The 25,637-nt window shown below is 44.6% G+C and overlaps 1 protein-coding gene across 10 annotated transcripts in view; it reads left to right on the forward strand.

Annotated features, from left to right (window-relative positions):
- PLCH1 (phospholipase C eta 1) overlaps positions 1–25,637 on the forward strand; it is a 144,737-nt gene that overhangs the window by 32,629 nt on the left and 86,471 nt on the right. Inside the window, exon 1 of one of the 10 annotated variants that reach the window (XM_082223829.1) lies at positions 6,645–7,142. The exons of 6 other annotated variants lie outside the window; for them this stretch is intronic. In XM_082223829.1, coding sequence (XP_082079955.1) covers positions 7,100–7,142 — 43 coding nt within the window. In that variant the 5' untranslated portion in view covers positions 6,645–7,099. Of the gene's footprint in view, positions 1–6,644; positions 7,143–20,748; positions 20,867–23,012; positions 23,137–25,637 lie in introns of those variants that run through there. 3 more of the 10 variants (XM_082223828.1, XM_082223833.1, XM_082223832.1) reach the window with 3 other exon arrangements.

Genomic DNA, 25,637 nt, shown 5'->3' on the forward strand with positions numbered 1-25,637 from the left:
GCAACAATTTGAGTGGGAAGCAGGCAATCCTGGAAGGACAGAGATGGCTCGGATTCAAGGTACGTCTAAGCCAAACCTGCCTGTTTGGACAGGTGTTGCAAAAAAAGAAAAAAGAGGATTGTCATTTTAGTTTCCCCTTTTCCTTTCTAGACAAACTAATTATAATCTCAGCGGCTTTCTTCATGGGTGCAGCTGCTTCATATTGACTGTGATTGACAGTCCTAGGGATCTGACATAAATCTTACATTTCAGCTCTAGGCTACTGTCCCCGTCCCCCGTCTGTTCAGTATGAATAAGTGCTGCTACCCTTTCTCCTTTTGTGTGGCAGTGTATGTAGCTTTTAATTTTTTCAATCCCTAAGCTTGGCTTTCTGTGACTTTCCTGCTAATTAATTCACTTTCTGTATCTGAAAGTGAAAACCATAGATTTGTAGCTCTGTCGCCAGCATGACTTGGCATGACACAGCCATTTATGTGATAAGCAAAGTAGCATCTTTGGGGTGGTCAAATCAGTCTTATTTCTGATCTACACCTCTTTCCCCCAGAAGTCCATTCCCTCCTGTTTCTGTATTATTTTGGACTAGTCATGATGGAGCATGCTAGCCAATTCCATAAGAGGCTCCATCACCATTGTCTAACAAGGTCAACAGAGAGGTAGAGTAATTCATGGACAGAGCCAGTGAGGTGGACCAGGACCTGGGAGACCAGATAAGTCCCCATTTAGCCTTGAAGCTCATTGGTTGACCTCATTGACTTTGAGCCTAACCTCCCTCACAGTGTTGTTTTGAGGATAAAATGGAGAGGAAGGGAGAACCATTTACACCACCATGAGCTCCTTGGTGGAAAAGTTGTATGTAGAGAAGAACGTGAGAGTCCGCTGGATCAGGCCAGTGGCCCTTCTAGTCCAACACCCTGTTCTTACAGTGGGCAACCAGATGTCTGTTGGAAACCAGGGAGCAGAACATGAGCACAAGAGCATGCCATCCTCCCGTGGGCCAGATCACGGGGGCGCATGAGTCTCTGTCATCTGTGTCTGTGCAGACACAATTTCCAGCGCTGCGGAAGCAAGTTGCCATGCTGCACCAGTTTAGCGCAGTGGGCGGTGACTCGCTGAGCGGGCGGCTCGGTTTTTTGGGGGGGCTTGTGGGCCGGTAGAACGACCCCTGTGGGTTGCTTGTGGCCCATGGGCCTTAGGTTGCTGACCCCTGTTTTGCAACAACCACTGCTTGGAAGCTGCCTCTGTGGTGTAGTCATAATCCATGAGCCAAGGTTCAAACTTGAAGGGCTGTGTGAAGGATGGTGGAACAGAGGAGGAGCAAGTGAATCTGAAATTGAGTGCTCTAAATAGTTACAAGATCTGGAAGCTGGTGCATAGGCAGACTAAGAGTGAGATGCAGAGTTACTAGAGGAATAAGGAAACCACACATTGGTCTTTTTCAGGCCAGCTTCTCTAAGCCTGATACTGGCTTGCATGGAGCCACCCAATGGTTTCAGGACTGAGTTGGAATTTAAACTGGAAGCTCCGTGCAACATCATTGTCTTTTCCAGAATCATGGCATCACCTGATGACATAGAACAGAAGTGAAGGACCTGCAGCCTTCTGGGTGTTGCTGGACTCTAATCCCTAGCTAGCATGATGTGGTCCATGAACACCTGTGAGGTCACAGGAAAATCCCTCAAACATATGGCAGAAAACTCAAATGACACACAACGAAGGCTTTGGAACAAAAGTCTGTCATAAGTATATCCAAGTCTGTACTCTATTCGCCAACAGTTGATTATTCCAAAACTGTTCCTGGAAGCTTGTTTTACAATTTCATTAGGTCTGGTCTCCAAATTCTCCTTTTAAGTGAATTAGATGCAATGAATAGACAAAAGGGGGGGGGGGAGCTCTAGTAATAAACCTCAGAACACAGCCGCTCTCTCAATAATGCCAGTTTAATAACATAAAAGGTCCTGCTGGATCAGACCAAAGGTCTACCTAGTCCAACATCCTGCTCTCACAGTGGCCAATCAGATGCCTGTAGGAAATTCACAAGTAGGACTTGAGGGCAACAGCATCTCTCCCTACTTTTGAGTCTCAGCAGCTAATATTCAGAGGTAAAGGACCCCAGGATGGTAAAGTCCACTCAAATTTGACTAATGGGGTATGGCGCTAATCTCGCTTCAAGCCCAAGGGAGCCGTCCTTTGTCCACAGATAGCTTTCTGGCTGGCATAACTAAACCACTTCTGGCACAACAAAACACTGTGACGGAAACCAGAATGCGCAGAAATGCCGTTTACCTTCCTGCCACAGTGGTACCTATTTATCTGCTTACACTGGTGTGCTTTCAAACTTCTAGGTTGGTAGAAGCTGGGAGAGAGCAACGGGAGCTCACCCCGTCACACGGATTTGAACCGCCGACCTTCCAATCGGCAAACCCCAAAGAGGCTCATTGGTTTAGACCACAGTGCCACGTGTCCCCTGCAGTGCGGGCAGAACATAGCCGCCATGTCTAGTAGCCACTGGTAGCATTGCCCTCCATGAATTAGTCCAATTCTCCTTTAAAGCCATGCAAGTTGATGGCCATCGCTACATCTTGTGGGAAAGCACAACAATTTATTATGGCATTGGGCTGCGGAAGAGAGCTGTGTCTGTGCTACAAGTAACAGGGCAGCTTTGCATGTTAGCACAGCCAAGTCAATGTATGAATAATGGGTACTTCCTCTAACAGCAAGACAAATGCAGATGTGGAAGATGCACAGGTCTCAGGTGCGCATCTCTCCAAAGTGTGCTTTGCTTGTTAGTGCTGCTCATAGTATCAAGAGGCAACCTGAGGACTACTTGTAAACTTAGCAAGCAACCAAATGGGGAATTGGTTGTCTGTAGTATCCAGACTCCTTTCTCTGGGCAATCTTTGCCTGTTTCATTTGATTGGTTGTGGAGACATGGTAAAATTCTCTTCGTTGCATCACTTGAGACCAAAGTTTTGCAATGTGGTTTAGACTGCTGATGGGAGTGGACAGGATGTGATAGTTCTGCTAAAGCATTTGCTGTGGTTGCTCATAAGCTACTGGGTCAAGTTCAAGCATATTGCATTGATATACAGTGGTACCTCGGGTTAAGTACTTAATTCGTTCCGGAGGTCCGTTCTTAACCTGAAACTGTTCTTAACCTGAAACACAACTTTAGCTAATGGGGCCTCCTGCTGCTGCTGTGCCGCCGGAGCACAATTTCTATTCTCATCCTGAAGCAAAGTTCTTAACCTGAAGCACTATTTCTGGGTTAGCGAAGTCTGTAACCTGAAGCCTATGTAACCTGAAGCGTATGTAACCCGAGGTACCACTGTATGTAGCTTTGAACAACCTAGGTCCTGCCCGGGGTACCTTAAGGACTGATTGAGAACCTCATCTGGAGGAGCAGGTTGTAGTTCCCCATGTTACAGAAGCCTGAATGGCCTCACCTAAAAGTTGGCTGTTTTGTGTTACCATGCTGTGCAATACTCTTTCAGCGGAGAGGTTCTCTTGACGAAGGAAGAAAAAACATTATCATAAGCAGGTGCTAACTTCACGAGTATTGCAATTATTTTTCTGGAAACTTCAGTTGATCTGTTTAATCTGCTGGATATATTTACAAATTCAAGCGAGTTCTTGGCTCAGGAGAAGATTGTGATGTTCTGTGCTCAGGAAAATTATGGCTGTAAAAGTAACAGGGAAGGACTCTTTACGCCAGCATTTCTTCTTTGTAAGCAATTTCAGTTAAAAACAAGAACTGCACAGGAGCCCATTATATCATAAAGTAGCAAAATGAAAAATAAGTTCACTGAGATTTGCTTAGGGATGCTAAATGTTAAAAGGCTGTGACATAATTGGTGTCTAATGCTGTGTAATTGAGAGGAATCTGATTATCTCAGGAGTAAAGGAGAGAGTGAGTTCAGCGCAGTGATTTGCATTATTAATATTATTGTTTCCAGCCCTTCGACAGCAGGCTGTAGGGTTGGTTACAACAATTTAAAATTCAGACATAAAAACCCCCCAGCTAAAATGAATTATCATCACAGAAATAGGGTGGAGTCCTGAAAAACACACCTCGTGTTTCAAAGGTCAGGATAAAGAGGAGGGTCTTCAGTATTAGCTGAAAGTGAAGGTGCTGGACACATCTCTCTGGGGAGGGAATTCCACCACTTAGGGGCTGCCACAGTGAATGCTGCTTTTGTACACCAACCCCAACTTCTGTACCAAATTTAGCCTAACCATGTGAGATCTGGCTGAGCCTCTATGGAAGGTCGATGGTGAGTTACCCAACCCAACCCAACCTCTTCCAGTTGTCTTAAACTACTCTTTTAGGACCTTAGGAAGCTGCCTTATACTGAACCAGGCCAGTGGTCCACCCAGTAAATGTACTGTCTACTTTTACCGGCTGTGGTACCCCAGGATTTCAGATGGGGCTCTCTACCAACCCTACCTGGAGATCCTGGGGCTTGAACCTGGGACCGCTTGCATGCAAAGCAGATGCTCTGCCACTGAGCCATGGCTCTTCCCAGTGGGACCTCAGTCCAAAGGCAATGTTACTAGCTCTTGTGAAACAGCAACAGGTGAGTGCATTGCTTGTGGGCTTCCTGAAGGCATTTGGCACAGGAAGAAGAAGAACACTAGACTAGGTGGAGCTTTGATTTGGTTCAGCAGGGCTTTCTGAGGGTCTCATTGGAAGCCACTAGGGCTGGATTGATTCAGAGTCACTAGGCTTTAGATGCTGAGCTTGTGCAGCTTGACTTGAGCTGCATCAGCTGTGACACATTGGCCAGGTCAGTATTTATCAGACTTAGTCCTCCTTCACCTAAGAAGAATGCAGTGGGGAGATTAATTCTGGGCTAGAGGTGAGGCCAAAGCAAATACCATGCACATTCAGAGTGCTGTTTAATAATATAAAGGACATAGAATCCTCTCTGGAGCTCTTCTGATAAGAATCATTCAAGGCAAGTGGTGGTACTGGCAGGTAAGTCTTGTTTTTTCAGCCACCTTCCTTCCTCAAGCCCATTCATAGAATCATAGAATCACAGAGTTGGAAGAGACCACAAGGGCCATCGAGTCCAACCCCCTGCCAAGCAGGAAACACCATCAGAGCACTCCTGACATATGGTTGTCAAGCCTCTGCTTAAAGACCTCCAAAATAGGAGACTCCACCACACTCCTTGGCAGCAAATTCCACTGTCGAACAGCTCTTACTGTCAGGAAGTTCTTCCTAATGTTTAGGTGGAATCTTCTTTCTTGTAGTTTGGATCCATTGCTCCGTGTCCGCTTCTCTGGAGCAGCAGAAAACAACCTTTCTCCCTCCTCTATGTGACATCCTTTTATATATTTGAACATGGCTATCATATCACCCCTTAACCTCCTCTTCTCCAGGCTAAACATGCCCAGCTCCCTTAGCCATTCCTCATAAGGCATCGTTTCCAGGCATTGTTCTGCATCAGACCAAAAACACCACAGGGACAGCAAGGATTTTTTCCTGCTGGCAACTCACTTAGGTGCCAGGTGTCTCTAGTGAGGGTAGGCTGTAGATGGCCTTGTTGACAACCAACTGCTGACAGGCAGCTGGAGAAGAGTGTGTTTGCAGTATACCCCCCAGGCTTTTCTCCTCAGGTTTGCTGGCGCTCGATTGAAAGACAGAGGGATGTTGGATTCTAGCTGGCTTTGCTGAAGAAGAGTCAGAATCTGCCGCTGTACTTGGTATAAATGCTGTGTAATATTGTTGGAAGAAGTTGATTCTCTCGAGCAGTTTTACACTGAGGCAAACAGTGGGCTGCAGCCTCTTCTGGCAATGACTCCTAGCATCAGAGATATATTTAACTGAAGATGCCAGAGGCTAAGCCTTGGCCCCTTAGCAGGGAGACCAGTGTGTTTTGGAAGTCATAAGCACTCAAACAATGCACAAGACACTAAGGAACTCTCCACCAGGAACTGCTGGTGGTTCTATGCCTTTATCAACTGCATGGCTGATGAAGAGCCAGGACGGCACAGTTGTTAAGAGTGTTTGCCTAAGACCTGGGAGACCAGGGGTCTAGCCCCCACTCAGCCATGAAGGGTGACCTTGGGCCATGCACTGCCTCTCAGCCTAACCTACGCAGGTTGTTGTCAGGATAAAATGGGGAGAGGGAGATTCATGTATGCCACCTTGAGCTCATTGGGAGAAAGGTGGGGTATAAAAATAATAAAATAATAAAATAAATGGCAGGCAGAAATTCAACAGGTGCACACCTCCCCATTGCCCACACAGAAAGGGATATCTGTAGAATTTCAGTCTGCTGTGTTCAGGGTTCATAGACTCATTTAGGCAAAAAAAGGATGCTGAACCTAATTATATGCTTGCAGTTTTGATTTATTTAAGTTCAAAGCAAAGTGGGAGTACCGTCCAATTAACAATAATTTACAAGCCCTTTCTTTGTTAAAGAAAGTCTTGGAAAAGCTCACTGTGCTGTCTCTTGTCTGCTTTTTTCCACTTCACAAATTCTCTCAGCTAGAGATTTTTTTTTTTAGTGGTATTCTGCTTTCTTTTCTTCAGCTTTCAGCTTGCGTCACTCCTCTGATTTTAAAACCCAAAAGTGGGGATGGGTTTTCTTTTCCGAGGTGCAAAGGATTTCCTCCGTGACGTTTGAGAGACCTGCTTCTCACAGTGCTTTGTGCACATTTTGTGCCTTGAGGATTTGAATCATTTCACTGTGCATGCATGTCTCATACCCAAAGTGGTCCTGCATTTCCACAACAGCAGCTGCACAGAGCAGAGCTTTCCAGTCTTCCTCTCTGCCGGGGGATTTTTCTTCTTCTTTTCCTCCCTACCTTCCAGTTTGGAGCAAAGTTATCCAGGATCACCTTTTGGATTTTTAAAAAATGATTCCAACTCTACGGTCCTCTGATTCTATGATTGCTAATCTTCCCAAATCCATGTTGCGGATCACATAGACTTCAACTTGTTTCGTAACGGACAGGATTGACAAAGTTCATGGATACTTCTAAGAATTGCGTTGCAAATATTCTATCCCTGGACAGGTGAATGAATTTGGGCTTCTGCTTCAAGGAGACTTTCTGCTCTGCCTGCCAATAATGTATAACAATAACAGATTTAATGGCAGACCTCGAAGTATATAAAAATTTAAGCCCAGAGAAAGGTAAGGATACCATTCACATTCCTATAAGTCTTCGGCAGAAAGGCATGATGTACAATCTCTTTCGGATTTTAAGGTGCATTGCATCTCAGTAACTGTTAAATTACCATTTCTATGTGCTTGGGCATGGGCAGCTGGTTGTTGCGAGATGACTGTCAGTATGATGGAATATTTTAAGCTTGTTTTTCCCCACCTCATTTTATTTGATGTAGGATTGATTCAGAACATCTTCCTGTGCAGGTAAAAGTCACTTCTGTTCATGCATGGAGGAGTCACCAATTTTCTTTCTCTGAAAAGCCTCTCCAGAGAATCAAAGGACCAGTGTACCAGGCAAAGTGTCACTGTGTTTGGTAACGAGTAGGGGCTGCAACCCAAGGGAGGGAGAACGTGTCTCTTCCAGCTGAGGTGTTGTTTTTTAAATTACAGAGTATCTTTGGACTCAGCCCATTTGTAAACCTTTAAAAAATGATAGTTCTCTCTCTCCCCCCTCCAAACCTATGCTTTCTTATTGGCACTTTAAAATTATATCATCTGTTGTGCATCATCTTTGAATGAAGGTTGATTTCTTGTTGCCCAAATGTATTCTGAATGAATTGTTCAACCGAACATTTTTAATGGGGTGGCATTGTTTATGGTGAAAAGTGGGTTAATTTAGCTTTAAAAGTTGAAACAAGCTGCTTTCATATTTATAGCCATCAGGTCAATCTGTCAAACACAAGGCATCGTACATAAATATAATCTGCTGTACATGACAACATGCATCGATCTTCCTTAGCGGTGGGAGAAGGTATTGAGTCTCGACCTATAAAAACCACAGTTTTTCTTTAGTGCGACAAGAGACAACATTTCTCCATTAAATTTAGTAGATTGTAACGGGAACCGAATTATACTCTGGGTCCCACAGGAAGCCTGGCTTCTCTTGATGCAAAGAGGGATTGTTGATGTCTCTTGAAAACAGAACTTTCCTGCTGCTCTGACCTTCCCCTGCACTTCCACCTGCCCAATTTTTACCAAGTGCTCCTCCAGATATACAGGATGGGTTGAAGGGTTTGAAGAAGCAGCTTGCTGCTGGGGTGGGGGTGCGCCGCAGCTTGTGGGGAGATAAGTGGCTCGGATTCCTTGCGGTACTAGAGTGTCGTTCGTGGTTGTTGACTGACCGTTAGAGGAAATTCTGCAGCTTTTACGCAACATGTGACCGATGGATGTCGGTGGGTGCAACACAGGTATTTCATCCCAGGTCCAATCTCAAGCACATCCAGTTGGCTACCAGGTCTGCAGAAGACTGCTTCAGAAGTCCTGCCAATTGGATTAGGGAGCCCTAGGCTAAATAATCTGACTCTGTTTAATAATAATAATACATTTTTATTTATACCCCGTCCTTCCTGATTTAAAAAACCGGGCTCAGGGCAGCTAACAGCAAATAATAAAACAGCAACTTAAAAACAGCATAAAATACAACACAAAATGCAGCATCAATATCAATAAAATTCAAAAATTCAGGGGTTATTTTGGGAAAGAAAAGAAAAGAAAACTCAGTCAGTAGACATCAAATGATCACCAGGGCTAACTGGCCAAGTTGATCCTACTAGGGCCAGCAAGGAGACCAGGGGAGAATTTAAATGTGGGGTCCCAGAAAGGCTTTCTTCATAGAAGAGGAAAGGGGAAAGGGGAAAAGAGGATCAGGCTAATTCAAATTGAAGGCCAGGCGGAATAGCTCTGTCTTACAGGCCCTGCGGAAGGAGATTAAGTCCTGCAGGTCCCTAGTCTCGTGGGACAGAGCATTCCACCAGGTCGGGGGCCATCACCAAAAAAGCCCTGGCCCTGATGGAGGATAGTCTGGCTTCCTTAGGGCCCGGGACCTCCAAACTATGGTTATTCATGGACCTTAGGGTCCTCTGCGGGACATACCAGGAGAGGCAGTCCCGTAAGTACGAGGGTCCTAGGCTGCATAGGGCTTTAAAGGTCAAAACCAGCACTCTCTCTTTCCCCAGCCATATCCCGGCTTCCTTGTTGAACCTCCTGTTTTCCTTTCCTTTGCACCCTGATGTACCTTGTCTTGATCTTACAGGCTACAAGGCTGAAGGCAGGGCTTGTGCATTTTAATTTTTGTGCAGAGCCTATCATATTTAGGGGCCTTGAAACGTAATGTCACCTCTTATTTAAATACGTGTACATATAGATTCAAAGAATCATAGAATTATAGAGTTGGAAGGGATCCCAAGGGTCATCTAGTCCAACCCCCTGCAATGCAGGAATAATTATGCAAAATCTTCTTTTAAACTAGCCTGCTAAGAGTCTTAAGTTACCTGTGTTTCTGTGCTAGCTGCAGAGAAGGGGTTTTACCTTCTATGTAGCCGGAAAGGAAATGCCGGCTCGTTTTTCTTTTTCTTTTTGCAGGTTGTAACAGCCCTGGTGTTATGTTATTATAAGATGATCACATGGAGGAGAAAAGTGGCTGGTCAAGTTCTCCCCTAGGACAGTGTGGTGTAGTGGTTGGAGTGCTGAACTAGGATCTGGAGACCAGGGTTCAAATCCCTGCTCAGCTGTGAAGCTTGCTGGATGACCTTGATCCAGTCGCAATCTCTTAGCATAGCCAGCCTCATAGGACTGTTGTGAAGATAAGAATGGGGAGGAAGAAAGCTTCAGGGTGCGATATAAATGCAGTGAAATAAAAAAGCATTAAAATAAGAAGTAGGATGTGGTTCTCAAACTGTGGCCCATAGCATGTCAGTGAAGAGCACTGGGAATTCCTGGAGAATTTGAATTGCAATGCAATAATAATAATAATAATAATTAATAATAATAATAATAATTTATTATTTATACTCCGCCCATCTGGCTGAGTTTCCCCAACCACTCTGGGCGGCTTCCAATCGAGTGTTAAAAACAATACAGCATTAAATATTAAAAACTTCCCTAAACAGGGCTGCCTTCAGATGTCTTTTAAAGATAAAATAGCTGCTTATTTCCTTGACATCTGATGGGAGGGCATTCCACAGGGTGGGCGCCACTACCGAGAAGGCCCTCTGCCTGGTTCCCTGTAACCTCACTTCTTGCAATGCGGGAAGTGCCAGAAGGCCTTCGGCACTGGATCTCAGTGTCCGGGCTGAACGATGGGGGTGGAGACACTCCTTCGGGTCTCCACATAAAATGCAATGTAAGAAATAAAAGGAGCAATAAAAGTACAAGTAAAAATTGCACAGCTCCTGGCACAGCACGTTACAATTGCTGCAACAGGCAGAAGAATCCTTAAGTGGCATAGCTGTCAACTTTCCCCTTTTCTTGCGAGGAATCCTATTCGGAATAAGGGCAAAGGAATAAGGGAAAAGTTGACAGCTATGTTAAGTGGTCCGCCAAAACCTTCAGCAATTTTCAGTGCGTCCCTTGGGGGAAATCAAGTTTGGAATTCAGCTGTCCTAGGAAATACCTTTTGATTTTGGAAAGTAATTTGAGGTAGCCCTTCCTGGCGGGTCACACTTCTGGCATGCTGTTTAGAGCAGAGGCCAAATACACAGAGGGTTTAGTTTATCTAGAGTTCCAGGAACTGTGTTTATATTTTTGGAGATCTCCTGTGTTTTGTATACAGAGCTTAGAGATTAATTTCATGCATATGCTGGAGCAGAAACGGGCAGTGCGCCAGTCCATCTGCCGTATGCGCAGTGTTTTATAAGGTAATGGATATGTGAATAAGAGTTTAATAATTGACAAGGATTAGCTCTGTAAAGGGCAGCTTTGCTAAAGTCCTTAAAGTAGCAGAGGGAGGGAGAGAGACCTAATTGGTTCGGCCTCAGCAGTTACTTTTTTACACGTATGAGACTCTGGCGGCTTAAAAAAAATGCCTGCCTCCTGATAAAAATGCTTCAGACAAACATTTTATGTCGCAGTTGATTTACAGGTAACCTTTTAGCCACTTTTTTCTTGGCGAACTGTGAACTAAGGGCCTACCCACATACCTTCAATATAATTTATGTGTCTCTGATTAACATAGCCTGTCTTCTCGCTACTGGAAGGCGTTTGCCTGTCAAAGACTAGGGCATGTTCCCTCAATCCCTCGTGATTTGCCCAACCACAGACCTGCCCCTTGTGCTTTTCACTGATGCCACTCGCATAACTTACGTTATACTTTTAATGCAGTGAGATGAACAAGCGATGTTCCCTCCTTGGCGATGCCTGTTTAGCTGCATATATATAGAACCTAGAAATCTGCACGAGTCTTGAATGCATCATAAATCATAGGGCTGGAGCGCTTGCCAGGGCTGTGTGAAAAGGAGGCTAATGGGAACTGTAGTCAAAAACATCTGAATGCTGCTGTAGATGGTTTTGGATGGAACCCAAGTAATGGGGCACTTTGGACCAGTTTAAAACATCCTTCCCTATGGAAATCCCTTTAAGGGAGAGCCTGCTGGGTCAGCCCAATGGCTCATCTAATTCAGCATCTGGTTCTCACAGTGGTCCTCTCAGTGCCTGTGGGGACCCACAAGAAGGACCTGAAATAGCACGCAGGCTCTCAAAAACCCATGCCTGAGCATTGCTCAGACTTGCCTACTTAGGAGTGGCCTCTAATTAAAGTTTGGGTGCGGGTGGCGCTGTGGTCTAAACCACTGAGTCTCTTGGGCTTGCTGATCAGAAGGTCGGCAGCTCGAATCCCCGTGACGGGGTGAGCTCCCGTTGCTCTGTCCCAGTTCCTGCCAACCTAGCAGTTCGAAAGCATGCCAGTGCAAGTAGATAAATAGGTACCACTGCGGCGGGAAGGTAAATGGTGTTTCCGTGCGCTCTGGTTTCTGTCACGGTGTGCTGTTGCACTAGAAGTGATTTAGTCATGCTGGCCACATGACCCCTATGACTCAAGCTGTCTGTGGTCAAATACCGGCTCCCTTGGCCTGAAAGCGAGATGAGCGTCACAGCCCCATAGTTGCCTTTGACTAAGAGCAGACTTAGCTGTCCAGGGGTCCTTTACTTTTTAAAGGAGGGGAAGAAATTGCAGATTGTCTTCTGTTTTGATTTTGTACTGTGGCTGCCATCTGCGTTGGGCAGAGGGTGTTTTTATACCTTGAGAGCGAACAACACAGCAGTATTTCTGTATTCCAAGTAGTACAGTCTAATGTGCCATTCCAATGGGGCCAATAGAAAGCTTGTTAATGAAGCTGTTTCTGTTGATCTTGTCACTTTCGTTCTATGTGCTTATTGCTAGCTCCCCCACAACTTACTGTGATTTCCTCCCCTAGGAGTGTATATTGCTTATTTAAAGCATCCCTATGTGTGGTTTTTTGTGGGACTTGGGTGAGGGAAGATTGCGACTGCAAGCGACAGGCCTTGCTTTCTGCTTTGGCCTGATGTCCAGAGGTTTTGCTGAATGTGTGCATAGAGGACCGGGCACATAGATGAGCAATGCATGAATAGGGCACCAGAAAAATGCATGTGCCAGTTATACAATTCCTGTTTATGTGGCAAGGTCACTGTAGAAGCAGAAATCAGGTGTGTAGACAGTAGAAATGTCAGCAGAATGGTTGCACACAAACAGAGAGAGCGGGGGGAGAGATGTTGGGAAGAACATCTGCACATGGCTCATGAAGCAAGGATTCACTAAAATAACTTATTGCTTTGTCAATGCAACAAACTTTCCCCCTCCCAGGCTGTCATAACATAGTTGGTTTTCAATGTCAGGATATAAACAAAGGAAAGGTCAGTGTTTAAAAGGGGATGATAATTGCCTGATGGAGCAGTCAGCTGCACCAAATGTGATCCAAAGTGCCCAATAAGCCATAAGGTCGTTTTTCAGCACAGTTATTGTCATTTAGGATAACAAGGGAGTGCTCACAGGTCTCTCCCTCATCAGAGACATACATGAACTCAGCTTGTGCCAGGAAAGCTGCCCCTGATCACTGCAAAATGCTTGTGTCTCTCTCATGCTATTTTGGCAACGAATGAAGGCTTTGGCATGCTTGACCTGCAAATTCTATGACTTTACTGATGGGGACCATGCAGACACGACACTGCTGTCTCTTAACTGCATGTGTAGCAGTGCAAACATTGCAAATGCTAGCATAAAGAGGCCCTTTAAGTATCGACTGCTCACGGGACCCGAAGAATGTGCATTTGACACTGACCAGAAAAAAAGTATACTGTAAGGTTCTTTTAAACCGCAGTAAGGCATCTATGTTGGAAGCAGTATCACCTACAATTTAAAGCTGCAAGGCTTAATTTCTGCCAGGATTCAGCATGGATTCACGCATATATGTCAGGGCGAGGGAGCTGGTCCCACCTGATCTGTATCTCCCCCATGAACCATGGGGCTGCCAACCTGTCAATCACCCCTGATGTCACAACGATGCCAGACAGCTTGTTCTTGCTTACACAAATGATCAGCAGATTAACAGTGTTTGCAATGCATCACATATGAGCTATGCAAACTTCAACAATCAATTTTGGTTTGTATCCAGTGTGGCGATAAGTTAAAGCCACTTAGTGGCATACTAGTTGGCTGGGAAATGTTTTTCACCAGTGAAAGGTCGTTGTACAAAATAAATGTGCAAGCAGGCTGCTGGTAATGTTGTTTCACAATAGGTTGCGCAATCTGTTGAACAAGTTTCCGCTAGCACAGTTGGATTCCTCTGTTGTGCAGCATTGAAACCCAGCCATCCCCTAGTGCAAGAGCCCTTGTGCAAGCAGGCAGAGGATGCACCCCTATGGGTTATATTGCGCTGGTTACTTTTCTAAAGCATGGGTAGGCAAACTAAGGCCCGGGGACTGGATCTGGCCCAATCACCTTCTAAATCTGGCCCGTGGATGGTCCAGGAATCAGCGTGTTTTTACATGAGTAGAATGTGTCCTTTTATTTAAAATGCATCTTTGGGTTATTTGGGGGCATAGGAATTCGTTCATTCCCTCCCCCCCAATATAGTCTGGCCCCCCCACAAGGTCTGAGGGACAGTGGACTGGCCCCCTGCTGAAAAAGTTTGCTGACCCCTGTTCTAAAGCAACATACAGTGAAACAAAATTAAAACAAACATCTGTTGAGGACAAATAAGTTACCATGTCAATGCCTGAGAAAGTAACAAATGCCTCAGAGTGTGTGCAAAGTGCCCTCACTCTTGTTCCCGAGAAGCCAAAACAGGTTAAATGCATGTCTACAATGAAGGGACAGGGCTTCAAGGTCAGAAGCTGTAATTTCCATGTAGTTATGTGCATTGAAAAACAAGTTATTGAAGTCTTACCACTTTTACACCAAAACACCACTGGAGGGTAGTGGTTGGCCATTCAGTGACAGAAGTGGTAAAGAGGTCATGGCGGGGGGGGGGGGAGGAGGGGAAGTCCAGTTCACCCATGGTCTGCATTTTGCCTCTGGTTTGGCAGAACTCCTGAGTTTAAAAACCTATTGATGTAATAATCTCCTCCTGTTCCTTTCCTTCTGACTGGCGATAAATCTAGGCTGGTGTCTTGGAGGCTGTTATTAATGCTGCTTAATGAATCTGCAACTTTGAGCACCTCTGTGCCTTTAAGGTCGGACTTTAAAAAGCAGACCTGTAATTCAGCAATCCCCTTTAATAGTACTTAATTTTCTATGAGCCTTTTGGTACTCGGGGAAGGACCATAACTCAGTACTAGAGCATCTGCTTTGCACACAGAAAATCCCAAATCCAATTCCTGGCGTATCCAGGAAGAGCTGGGATAGATCCCCATCTAAAAGCCAAAAGAGCCGCTGCCAATCAGTGTTGACATTGCTGAGCTCAATGGACCAGTGGTCTGACTCAGAATAACACAACTTCCTATGCTCTACACCCTCTTGTGCTCATGTTGTTGTTGTTTAGTCGTTTAGACTCTTTGTGACCCCATGGACCAGAGCACGCCAGGCACTCCTGTCTTCCACTGCCTCCCACAGTTTGGTCAAACTCATGTTGGTAGCTTCGAGAACACTGTCCAAATATCTTATCCTCTGTCGTCCCCTTCTCCTTGTGCCCTCCATCTTTCCCAACATCAGGGTCTTTTCCAGGGAGCCTTCTCTTCTCATGAGGTGGCCAAAGTATTGGAGTCTCAGCTTCAGGATCTGTCCTTCCAGTGAGCACTTAGGGCTGGTTTCCTTAAGAATGGATAGGTTTGATCTTCTTGCAGTCCATGGGACTCTCAAGAGTCTCCTCCAGCACCATAATACTTCGGCGATAGCCTTCTTTATGGTCCAGCTCTCACTTCCATACATCACTACTGGGAAAACCATAGCTTTAACTATACGGGCCTTTGTTGGCAAGGTGATGTTGTGCTCATATCCTTCTACTAAAGGCTTATCAACACTTGCCTTTCCTCTGCTCTTTCCAGAGTCCGCGATTTATTGCCTTGTGTCCAAGCACCACATCCCCCCCCCATTCCGGAGCATTCCCAGCAAAAAGCTGTTCTTTAAAGCTCAATCAGAGCAAACATCAAACCATTTAAAACCCAAATTGACGTTTGCTGCCATTGAGCTTTAAAGAGCGGGTTTTCGTGGGGAAAGCTCAGGGCAAAAACAAAACTAAATTCTCAGACAAGGAGCGTTAAACCGCAAACCTGTGCCTGGAAAGTGTGGGCCAAAAGTTAAGTGTGGATTAGTCCTAAATTAGTCCCCATTCACTCCCCCCCCCCAATGCTCTAGCCCCTCTCACTTCCCCTGTTGTCTCCCTTGTAACAATCTCTAGTATTGTAAACTCCTTGGGGCAGAGACGTGCCTTCTCTTTCTTTGCTCAAGTCCACGTTCATGGATGGAGGTACATAAAGAACAACAACTTTGGCTTTGCTAACATAATAGGGAGCTTCCTGTTGGATTTCTCTCTATCTCATGGTCATTTCTTCCTTTACTGCTTTGGCCGTCTTGGGGATTCTGGAAAAATGACTGTGGAAAAGAGCTGAGAGGCAAATTTCCAGAGTCCTGGAAGTGAGGGAGAAAAGCAAGCTCCAGGACATTAAGGAGATACAGTAGTACCTCAGGTTACAGACGCTTCAGGTTACAGACTCCGCTAATCCAGAAATAGTGCTTCAGGTTAAGAACTTTGCTTCAGGATGAGAACAGAAATCGTGCTCCGGTGGCGCAGCAGCAACAGGAGTCCCCATTAGCTAAAGTGGTGCTTCAGGTTAAGAACAGTTTCAGGTTAAGAACGGACCTCCGGAACGAATTAAGTACTTAACCCGAGGTATTGAAATCTGCCTAACACATACTTCCAGGGAACAACCGTTAATTCACTCTTTATTTCATTGACAATATGAAATATTTTTAAAACCCTACAGGTACGCATAAGAAATATTTTTGTATGAAAATGAGATTAAATGCAAGTGATGCATTAATACAGTGGTACCCCGCAAGACGAATGCCTCGCAAGACGGAAAACCCGCAAGACGAAAGGGTTTTCTGTTTTGGAGGCTCTTCGCAAGACGAATTTCCCTATGGGCTTGCTTCGCAAGACGAAAGCCCATAGGGAAATCTCCGGGGACCAGTTTTAAATTGCTGGCGGTCGGGAGCAAAGACTTTCGCCCACAGCCGGCCTTCAGAAGACTTCTCTGCTGTCCCGGGGAGATTTTAAAATGCTGGGGGTCGGCAGCGAACGCTTCGCTCCCGCCCGCCAGCATTTTAAGATCGCCCGGGGCAGCGGAGACTTCTCTGCTGTCCCGGGTGATCTTAAAATGCTGGCGGGCGGGAGCGAAGCGTTCGCTGCCGACCCCCAGCATTTTAAAATCTCCCCGGGACAGCGGAGGCTTCGCTCCCGCCCGCCAGCATTTTAAAATCGCCCCGGGACAGCTTTTAAAATGCTGGCGGTTGGCAGCAAAGCCCTCCTGTCCCCGGAGCTTGTGGGGCGGGAGGTGGGAAGAAGGGCTTTTCTTCCCACCGCCAGCCTTCAGAACAGCCTTCTGAAGGCTGGCAGTGGGAAGAAAAGCCCTTGTCCCCCCCCCAGCCTTCAGAAGAGGTCGGGGGACAGACTGTCCCCGGACCTGGTCTGAAGGCGGTTTCCCTAGGAACGCATTAATTGATTTTCAATGCATTCCTATGGGAAACCGTGCTTCGCAAGACGAAAAACTCGCAAGAAGAAAAAACTTGCGGAACGAATTAATTTCGTCTTGCGAGGCACCACTGTACCAGCCTTCCCCAATGCGATGCCTTCCAGATGTTGTCAGACTCTAGCTCCCATGATCCCTGACTGCTGGACATTTTGGTGGGCCTGATGAGATTTGAAATTGGCAGACTAGATTAGGGCATTTTTGGGAATTGCCTCTCCAGTGACAGTGAGCTTGGTGAATTCATATACCACCATAATCCACATTGTTTTTGTTAAGAGTTGCTTTCTGCGCTTGTCACAGGCTAATTGACCGCTTGAGGACATGCTCTTGCCTTTATACGTTCTCCTCTTGAATGTGCTTAATTGAAAGGCTGCTGTGTCTTCTCTCATCGGAGCAAGAGGATTTTTCCGTAGGCCCCCCCCCCGGTATCTGTTGGAGGAGGGAGAGGCTGCCTCAGCAACACCCACTCAAAAGGAGCTGAATGATGGAGAGCACTTAACACACTGCTCTGTCTTTTCTCATGATTCACGCAAACTTTTCAGGTATAGTTGCCTTCCATTTCAGGCACTGAGCGAATCTGCAGGGAGAGATGGAGACTGTGGGCTGAATCCAACCAAGGCAGGTTTCACATTACCACCTTTGAGCATAGCAAAAAGTTTTTGTGTGTGTGGTGAACAGTGTTAGAAACTCAGATACATAAACTAGACGCCAAATGGCTCTTAAATCAAGGTTGCAGTTCCCAAAACTGAACGTCTAGTTGCCATTGGGGGGGGGGCAAGACAGCTCTAAACTCTTATTTTTCAAATGATGGGACTGGTTGATTCTCAGTTAAACATCTGGCTAGTTCAGATGACAACCTTGAGATAGATCATGGGTAGGCAAACTAATTGTGTTTTTACATGAGTGGAATGTGTCCTTTATTTAAAACGCATCTCTGGGTTATTTGTGGGGCATAGGAATTCATTCTTTTTTCTTCTTCAAAATATAGTCTGGCCCCTGACAAAGTCTGAGGGACAGTGGACCGGCCCCCTGCTGAAAAAGTTTGCTGACCCCTGAGCTAGATTAAGAGCTCTGAGAACTTAAAGAAGAAAATCCACTTGATCCAGGGACAGTCCACACATATATTGCCCTGTTCTGACCTCTTTTTCTTAATGGCGACTGCTCCTGCTCAGGCTGCACAGAAAAAGCACTTTGGTTCCAGAAATTTATTTTCCGATTGTGCAGCTAAGATGTAACTGATAGAATTCTACAGGATGGAGTATTAGTGTGTGAAAACAGTTCAGATCCAAGGATCTCCATTCTGGTGCCACTTCTGTAAATCGTTCCATGCAATTCCACCCTTCATATATCGATTATCCAGTCTCTCTTTTTTAATATATATAAATTATTATTAGTTTTTTAACATATCATTTTCAACAGTAATTAAACATACTTTTACATCTTATACAATTTTTTTTTACTTCCATCAATCACATCTGAAAATTATCCAATCTAATCACTTAGTACAGTGGTGCCTCGCAAGACGAAAATAATCCGTTCCGCGAGTCTCTTCGTCTAGCGGCTTTTTCATCTTGCGAAGCAACCCTATTAGCGGATTAGCGGATTAGCGCTATTAGCGGTTTAGCGGCTATTAAAGGCTTAGCGGCTTAGCGGCTAAAAGGCTATTAGCGGCTTAGCGGCTTAGAAAAAGGGGGGGAAGCGGAAAAAACCGCAAGACTCGCAAGACATTTTCGTCTTGCGAAGCAAGCCCATAGGGAAATTCGTCTTGCGAAGCGCATCGAAAAACGGAAAACCCTTTCGTCTAGCGGGTTTTTCGTCTTGCGAGGCATTTGTCGTGCAGGGCACCACTGTATACATTTCTTACTTTCCCTATTACATTTAAATCTCATAACTAATATCTCTCTTCTTTTTCTACTTTCATCTATTTCTCCTTACAAAACTTCTTGTAGTCCTACTAACGTAATTTGTTGATTACAGTTGCTCTTCAAATAATTTGTATACGTCTCCCAATCTTCTGTGAATCTCTGGTCCCGCTGGTTTCGAATCCTTCCTGTCATTTTATCCAATTCTGCGTAGTCCATTAATTTTATCTGCCATTCTTCTTTCGTCAGAATTTCTTCTTGCTTCCATTTCTGGGCTAACAATACTCTTGCTGCTGTTGTTGATGAATCTCCATTCTCATGGTACAGAAACAGCATGAGAAGGAGAATTCACTACTGTGTCACTACTGGGAAATGCAGCTTGATTCACAGTGTACTTTGGGGTAACTTTATTGGGACAGGGTGGGCTATAGATGTATAATTAAAGCATGTACTTGCTGAAGACAGGGGCTTCACATCTTCCATAAAAGTGAACTTGAATCTAAATAATAATAATAATAATAATAATAATAATAATAATAATAATAAAAACCTTTATTGTCACTACACCACCTGTGTGCAGTGAAATTAAATGAGCCCCCCCATACACTCAGTCTTGTACACACTCTGTGTGCTTGTCAGAATTCAATTGCACCACTATTCCCCCCCCCAAATTCAGCAGCCCTACAGCCCATGGATAAAAACTGTTCTTTAACCTGTTGGTGCGGCTGACTATACTTCTGTATCTCCTGCCTGAAGGTAGGAGATTAAGGAGGTGCTGGCTGGGGTGTGAGTCATCCCTAAGAATTTTCCTCACTCTCCGGAGGCAATGGTCTCCCGCAATGTCATCTAGCGTACTCAGGGGACAGCCCATGATATCATGTGCTGTATTCACCACCCTCTGTAGGGACTCCCTGTCTGTGGCTGTCAAACCAGCGTACCACACTATAATACAGTATGAAAGGACACTTTCTGTTGTGGACTGGTAGAAGGAGATACAGTGGTACCTTGCAAGACGAATGCTTCGCAAGACGAAAAACGCGCAAGACGAAAGAGTTTTCCGTTTTTTGAGTCGTTCCGCAAGACGAATTTCCCTATAGGCTTGCTTCGCAAGACGAAACGTCTTGCGAGTTCTTGCGAGTTCGTTTCCTTTTTCTTAAAGCCGCTAAGCCGTTAATAGCCACTAATAGCCGATAAGCCGCTAATAGCCGTGCTTCGCAAGACGAAAAAACCGCAAGACGAAGAGACTCGCGGAACGGATTAATTTCGTCTTGCGAGGCACCACTGTAATCAATTTTTGTCTGACGTTGTTCTTTCGCAAGACTATGAGGAAATGGAGCATCTGTTGGGCCTTCCTAACTGCCTGGGTTGTATTGATTTTCCAAGTGAGGTCTTCACTAAGGTAGACTCCCAGGAATTTAAAGGAAGATACTCTCTCCACACAGCACCCCCTGATATACAACGGGGCTAGTTCCCCTCTCTTCCTCCGAAACTCCAACACCATCTCCTTTTTCTTACTGATATTTAGGTGAAAGTTGTTCTCTAGGCACCATGTCGAGACTTTTTGAACCTCCTCCCTATACGCTGATTCATCTTCACATGCAAGTGAATGGATGGGATCGCAAGACATTTGTGCCTTTCCTTCTTACTAGACTGTGAAAGGGTTCGTCATAATATATGCAAAAATCTGCAGCTTTTCCTAGTAACTTGCATCACTCTGGCTGGCTTTCCTGCTTACACAGTGGCTCTCTCAGACCCTGCATGAGCTGGAAGTGGAACAGATCCCGTGTGCTCTGAGAGAGACCTAGAGAGACTTTTAGTACCTGAGCCAGTATCCAGTGCCGAACCTATTAGGCAAGTAGATATATCTCCTCTTTTATATTTTGCCCTTCAGAGTTCCTGCATGGGGAATCTGTGCCTGACAAATCAAGAGCTACCTTTATAGTTCAAAATCCTGTGTGCTCTTGAGTTAGCCTGGAGGGAACAACAGAGGTTGGTGCAGGAAAATCCAGCGCCTTTTGCTGCTATCGTTAGATCTAAATCATTTTGGGAGGGAGGCAGAGCAGAAGAGAATGTATTCAAGATGTAAAATAAAAATAAAAATGATTTTATGCTATGGATCTGGGTGTTTTCATAGTCTACCCCTGGGCATAATCAGACATGAAATCAGAAGGTGCTTTTTATCTGCTCCGGTGGCTGAGATAGTTATCTCACAAATTAACCCTTCTTGGAGGTCGACAGCCCCTTGCTGCTATGTAGGAGGAGCATTTGCTCTGAAGAGGTAGAGAGTGATTAATGTACATTTTTTTATTAGCAAGGCTCAGCAGGAGGATCTTTTGATGTCTAACACTGATTGCTTAATAACAAATTACTCTCCTTTTCTTGACCTCTGGAGAAGGTTTCACACTGGGGTTGAAGATGATTGTTTTACCACACGTTCTTCCAAAATTGCAGGATGATACCCTGACTTGTTTGCATGCATCTGGAGAAGGACTCTGAGAGTATTTCCTGTGGTGTGATCCTGTAGGTGCATCACTTCTGGAGCCACATGAGCAGAGTCTGTTGTGTGTTCCATTCCTATTCATTCATCACTATGAGAGAGGACAGTGACTAGGTTTGGAGCACTCATGCAATTTGCCCTGTACTCATTTTTTGCTTCATTCTTGCAGGCTCCCCTGCAACACAGGCTCTCACATCAGGAAAGCTGCTCTACGGCTCTTTATTCTGCTTTCCTGACATTTCCTCACTTGTTAATTTCTGCTTTTTCGTGTGATCTTTCACACAACATAAAAAAAACACTTCTGGAAATCCAGTGGAACCTGGCAGAAGTTTAGCGTTGATTTCCAGGAAAGATTTGTTTGCAACCCTGTTAACTCAGAAAACCACAGGAGCACTACGTTGCAGTTTCATGTGTTTACATTTTGGGGCAATATCACAGCATACAGCTTTTTCCCGCTGTTTAAATTTGAGTGCAACGTGGCGCTGTTATTGATCAGAAAACCACAACGCAATAGGCACTGCGGCGTAAAAGGAACGTTAGGAATCTGGACAGATGTGTTGGCATTAGAACCACTAAAACTAACGCAACAAGCCCCACGTCTGAATTCAGCTTGTGAAGACAGTCAGAGCCTCTTGGGCTTGCCGATTGGAAGGTTGGTGGTTCGAATCCCCGCAATGGAGTGAGCTTCTGTTGCTCTGTCCCATCTTCTGCCAACCTAGCAGTTCGAAAGCACACCAGTGCAAGTAGATGAATAGGTACCGCTGTGGTGGGAAGGTAAATGGCATTTCCGTGCGCTTTGGCTTCTGTCATGGTGTTCCATTGCACCAGTAGCAGTTTAGTCATGCTGGCCACATGACCCGGAAAGCTGTCTGTGGACAAATACTGGCTCCCTCGTCCTGAAAGCGAGATGAGCGCTGCAACCCCCTACTTGCCTTTGACTGGACTTAACTGTCCTTTACCTTTTACCTTACCCCCCTCCTGAATCAGATTCCAGGCCCCCTTCCCCTGGTGCACACTTGTTTGCGTCCTTCCCACCCCCGACATCTGTCTTGATAAGAGGCAGTTCTTCCCATTTAAAGTTACCATTTGGAAAATGGCCCTCTGTATTTGGCCTTGGATTTGAGACGAGGCTGCCTTGTCCCCATGAATATGGAGTTTCCAGTCCTGCTCTAGGGCTTCTCTTAGGTATCTAGTTAGTAATAGGGAGAACAGGATGATGGGCCAGATGGAACTTCTGGTGTGATTCAGAGGAGATGCTCTTATGTCCTTCTTATTAGAAGCACATTTCCTCTGTGTTTATTTCACATCATTTTTCATTCTTTCAAATCGAGTGAAAACCAAATGATTGTGAATTTTTTGTAGATGGAATTCTTAGGTGTATCTCAGCATTAAATTTGAGTCTTTGTTGTTCTGGAGATATTAAGGAGAATGTGTGGCTCTGTTCTGCCCAATGGTTCGGTAAGCAAGTCTGCTCCTGCCTTCCAGCATTCTAGTCTAGCTGCTCTGAAGTGTAATTGAAGAAGGAGAGCGACTGCTTGTTCCTAATTGAGAAGAACCGTAGCAGGAAGCTATGTGGTGTTCGATAGCAGTCCTCTAGACTAACAATATCTGCACATGATTAAAGGTAAGACCCTTTTCGACGTACTGATTTCTGGATTCATCTGAATTTAATTGCAAGCCTCTTTCACAGGTGCATGTCATATCTGTTACAATAGCACCATTGTGGTCTGGATTCTGTGAATTAATCTGCACCATAGACTGTTTTTGCTTTGTAAAAGAGGCTTTTGTTCTTTGCAGTTTTAAAGATTTTCTGACCAGAATATATTATCAGAAATAGCAAATGCTCATAGCAGCCTTCCCTAACTTGTCACACCTCCAGATGTTTCGGACTACAATTCCCATCATCCACAGACAGCACAGCCGCCTGGAAGTTGCTGAATCAACTCTAGTCCGTATTAGATTGTATTAGAATGACAGACACAAGAGACAGGGCCTATTTTGTGGTGATCCTATGGAAAGACCCCCTTAGGTCAATACATAAGGCTGCGTAATGACTTTTAAACTTAAAGACTTAAAAAGAAATCCAAAATGCTTTTGTGTCAATATTTGTGTTGGTACTTTTCTCCTGGTGGTTTTTAAATGTGCTCTTTATGCTCTCTGTTTTCGCACTTGTATTATTTTAGTCAGCTTGTTACTGGTTCTTCCTGCTGCTGTGATGATTTTTATATGAGTTATGTAGTATCTCAGACTTTTATTTTTTTGTGATTTGTAATGTTATCAGTTGTTAACTATTTTTAATGTGGCCATCTGTCATGGATGCTTTAGCTGAGATTGCCACATTGCAGAGGGTTGGACTAGATGACTCTTGGGGTCTTTTCCAATTCCACAATTCTACGATTCCGTGATTGAGATCTGCCTTGGAAGGACAATCCTGAAAGGCAGCCTATAAATATGGAAAATTAAAAAAATCATAACTGAATTAGCTCCAGCCAGCAAGGTCACTGTGGATGGGTCAGGGATGGTGGAATCTGTAGCTGAAGGACATCTGCAGAACTGCCATCTTGCTTGCCCTTGGCTTAGGCTTTTAGAATCCTGGACCAGATTGAAACGTTAACTCTTCACACTTTTCTTTCAGTGGTACAATGGCTTTCTATCGAAAAGCTGTTCCCCCTTGTAGTGGTGATGATTAAGTTGTGTAAACTCATTAGGCATGTTTGATTAATAAAACTTATGTTCTGCGTGGTATAATGAAGTGGCTGAATATTTGCAACAGTTTTTGGCAATTAGCCTAATTTAGAGTTAAGTGGTTACTTCTTTTTCTTCCGTGCTTGATTTTAAAAAAAAGAAAAAAAGGCTTACTACCAATGTGGCTTTGAATAAAAAAATTCCCTCGCTTTCACGGTCTCATCACAACTGTCATGGTTGCAATGTCTAGTTGTTCACAAAAATGGCACTGCAAAAGGAGCAAAAGTGTGTGGGGGTGTGGTTTAAAATTTTAGCTATTGGATGAGGCCAGCTAGTCTATTATCCTGTTGTCATAGTGGCCAATCAGATGCTTACCTTGATCCTCAAACTTAATCCGTTCCGGAAATCCATTCCAAAACCAAGGTGCGCTTTCCCATAGAAAGTAATGCAAAATGGATTAATCCATTCCAGACTTTTAAAAACAACCCTTAAAACAGCAATTTAACATGAATTTTACTATCTAATGAGACCATTGATCCATAAAATGAAAGCAATAAACAATGTACTACAGTCACACAATCAGTCAATCAATCAATCAGTCAATCAATCAGTAGCTGAACTGGGTTCCACACAGTCACAAAAACAAAAATGCAAAATAAATAGCAAAAAACAGACAGACCTCAGCGTAATACTCAAAACGAAAGTGTGGCACTCAAATCGGAAGCGTAACACTCAAAACGGAGCATGTTTGGCTTCCGAAAAAAGTTTGCAAATCGGAACACTTACTTCCGGGTTTGCAGTGTTTGGGTTCCAAGTTGTTTGAGTACCAAGGTGTTTGAGAAGCAAGGTACCACTGTATAGGGAACCTGCAAGCAGGAACTGGGTGCAACAGCACTTTGCACTCCTGCAGTTTCTAAACTGAGTTAGTGGGCTCATGCAACTCCCATTCCTTCAGCTCCAGCCCCTAAACTTACAGTGATGCTGACCTACCTTACAGGATGGCTGTTGGAAGGCATCTTGACATAGGACAGGCAAACTGCTTTGGACCATTTGAAATGTGCTACATTGACACCCGGCGTTAGGATAAGGAGATCATAGTCAGGCAGTGTCCTTACACAAGAGACAAGTTGTTCAGTGTCCTCAGACTGGGGATGGAGGAATCTGTCTATTTCTGGTCTGTGACCCTTTTCTATGGGTTCACGCATAAGTCTCCTGCCCCCTTTCTCTGCATTAATGTGTTCATTTTAAATCTACACTAAGACTTGAATTTAAATACATATTTTAAAATGCATTGTTCCACCTGGCCTTTGGTTTGGACTCGGTCCGACCCTTATGTTTCCCTCCCCTTATGCTCTTGATTTATCAGCTACTTTAAAATGAGGCTGCATTTTAAATTGCATTTTAACCTGTATTTTAAATTGGTTTTTCTTTTTCTTCTCT

Source organism: Podarcis vaucheri (genome assembly GCF_965113315.1).
Source record: "Podarcis vaucheri genome assembly, chromosome: 5".
In the NCBI taxonomy this organism is placed as follows: domain Eukaryota; kingdom Metazoa; phylum Chordata; class Lepidosauria; order Squamata; family Lacertidae; genus Podarcis; species Podarcis vaucheri.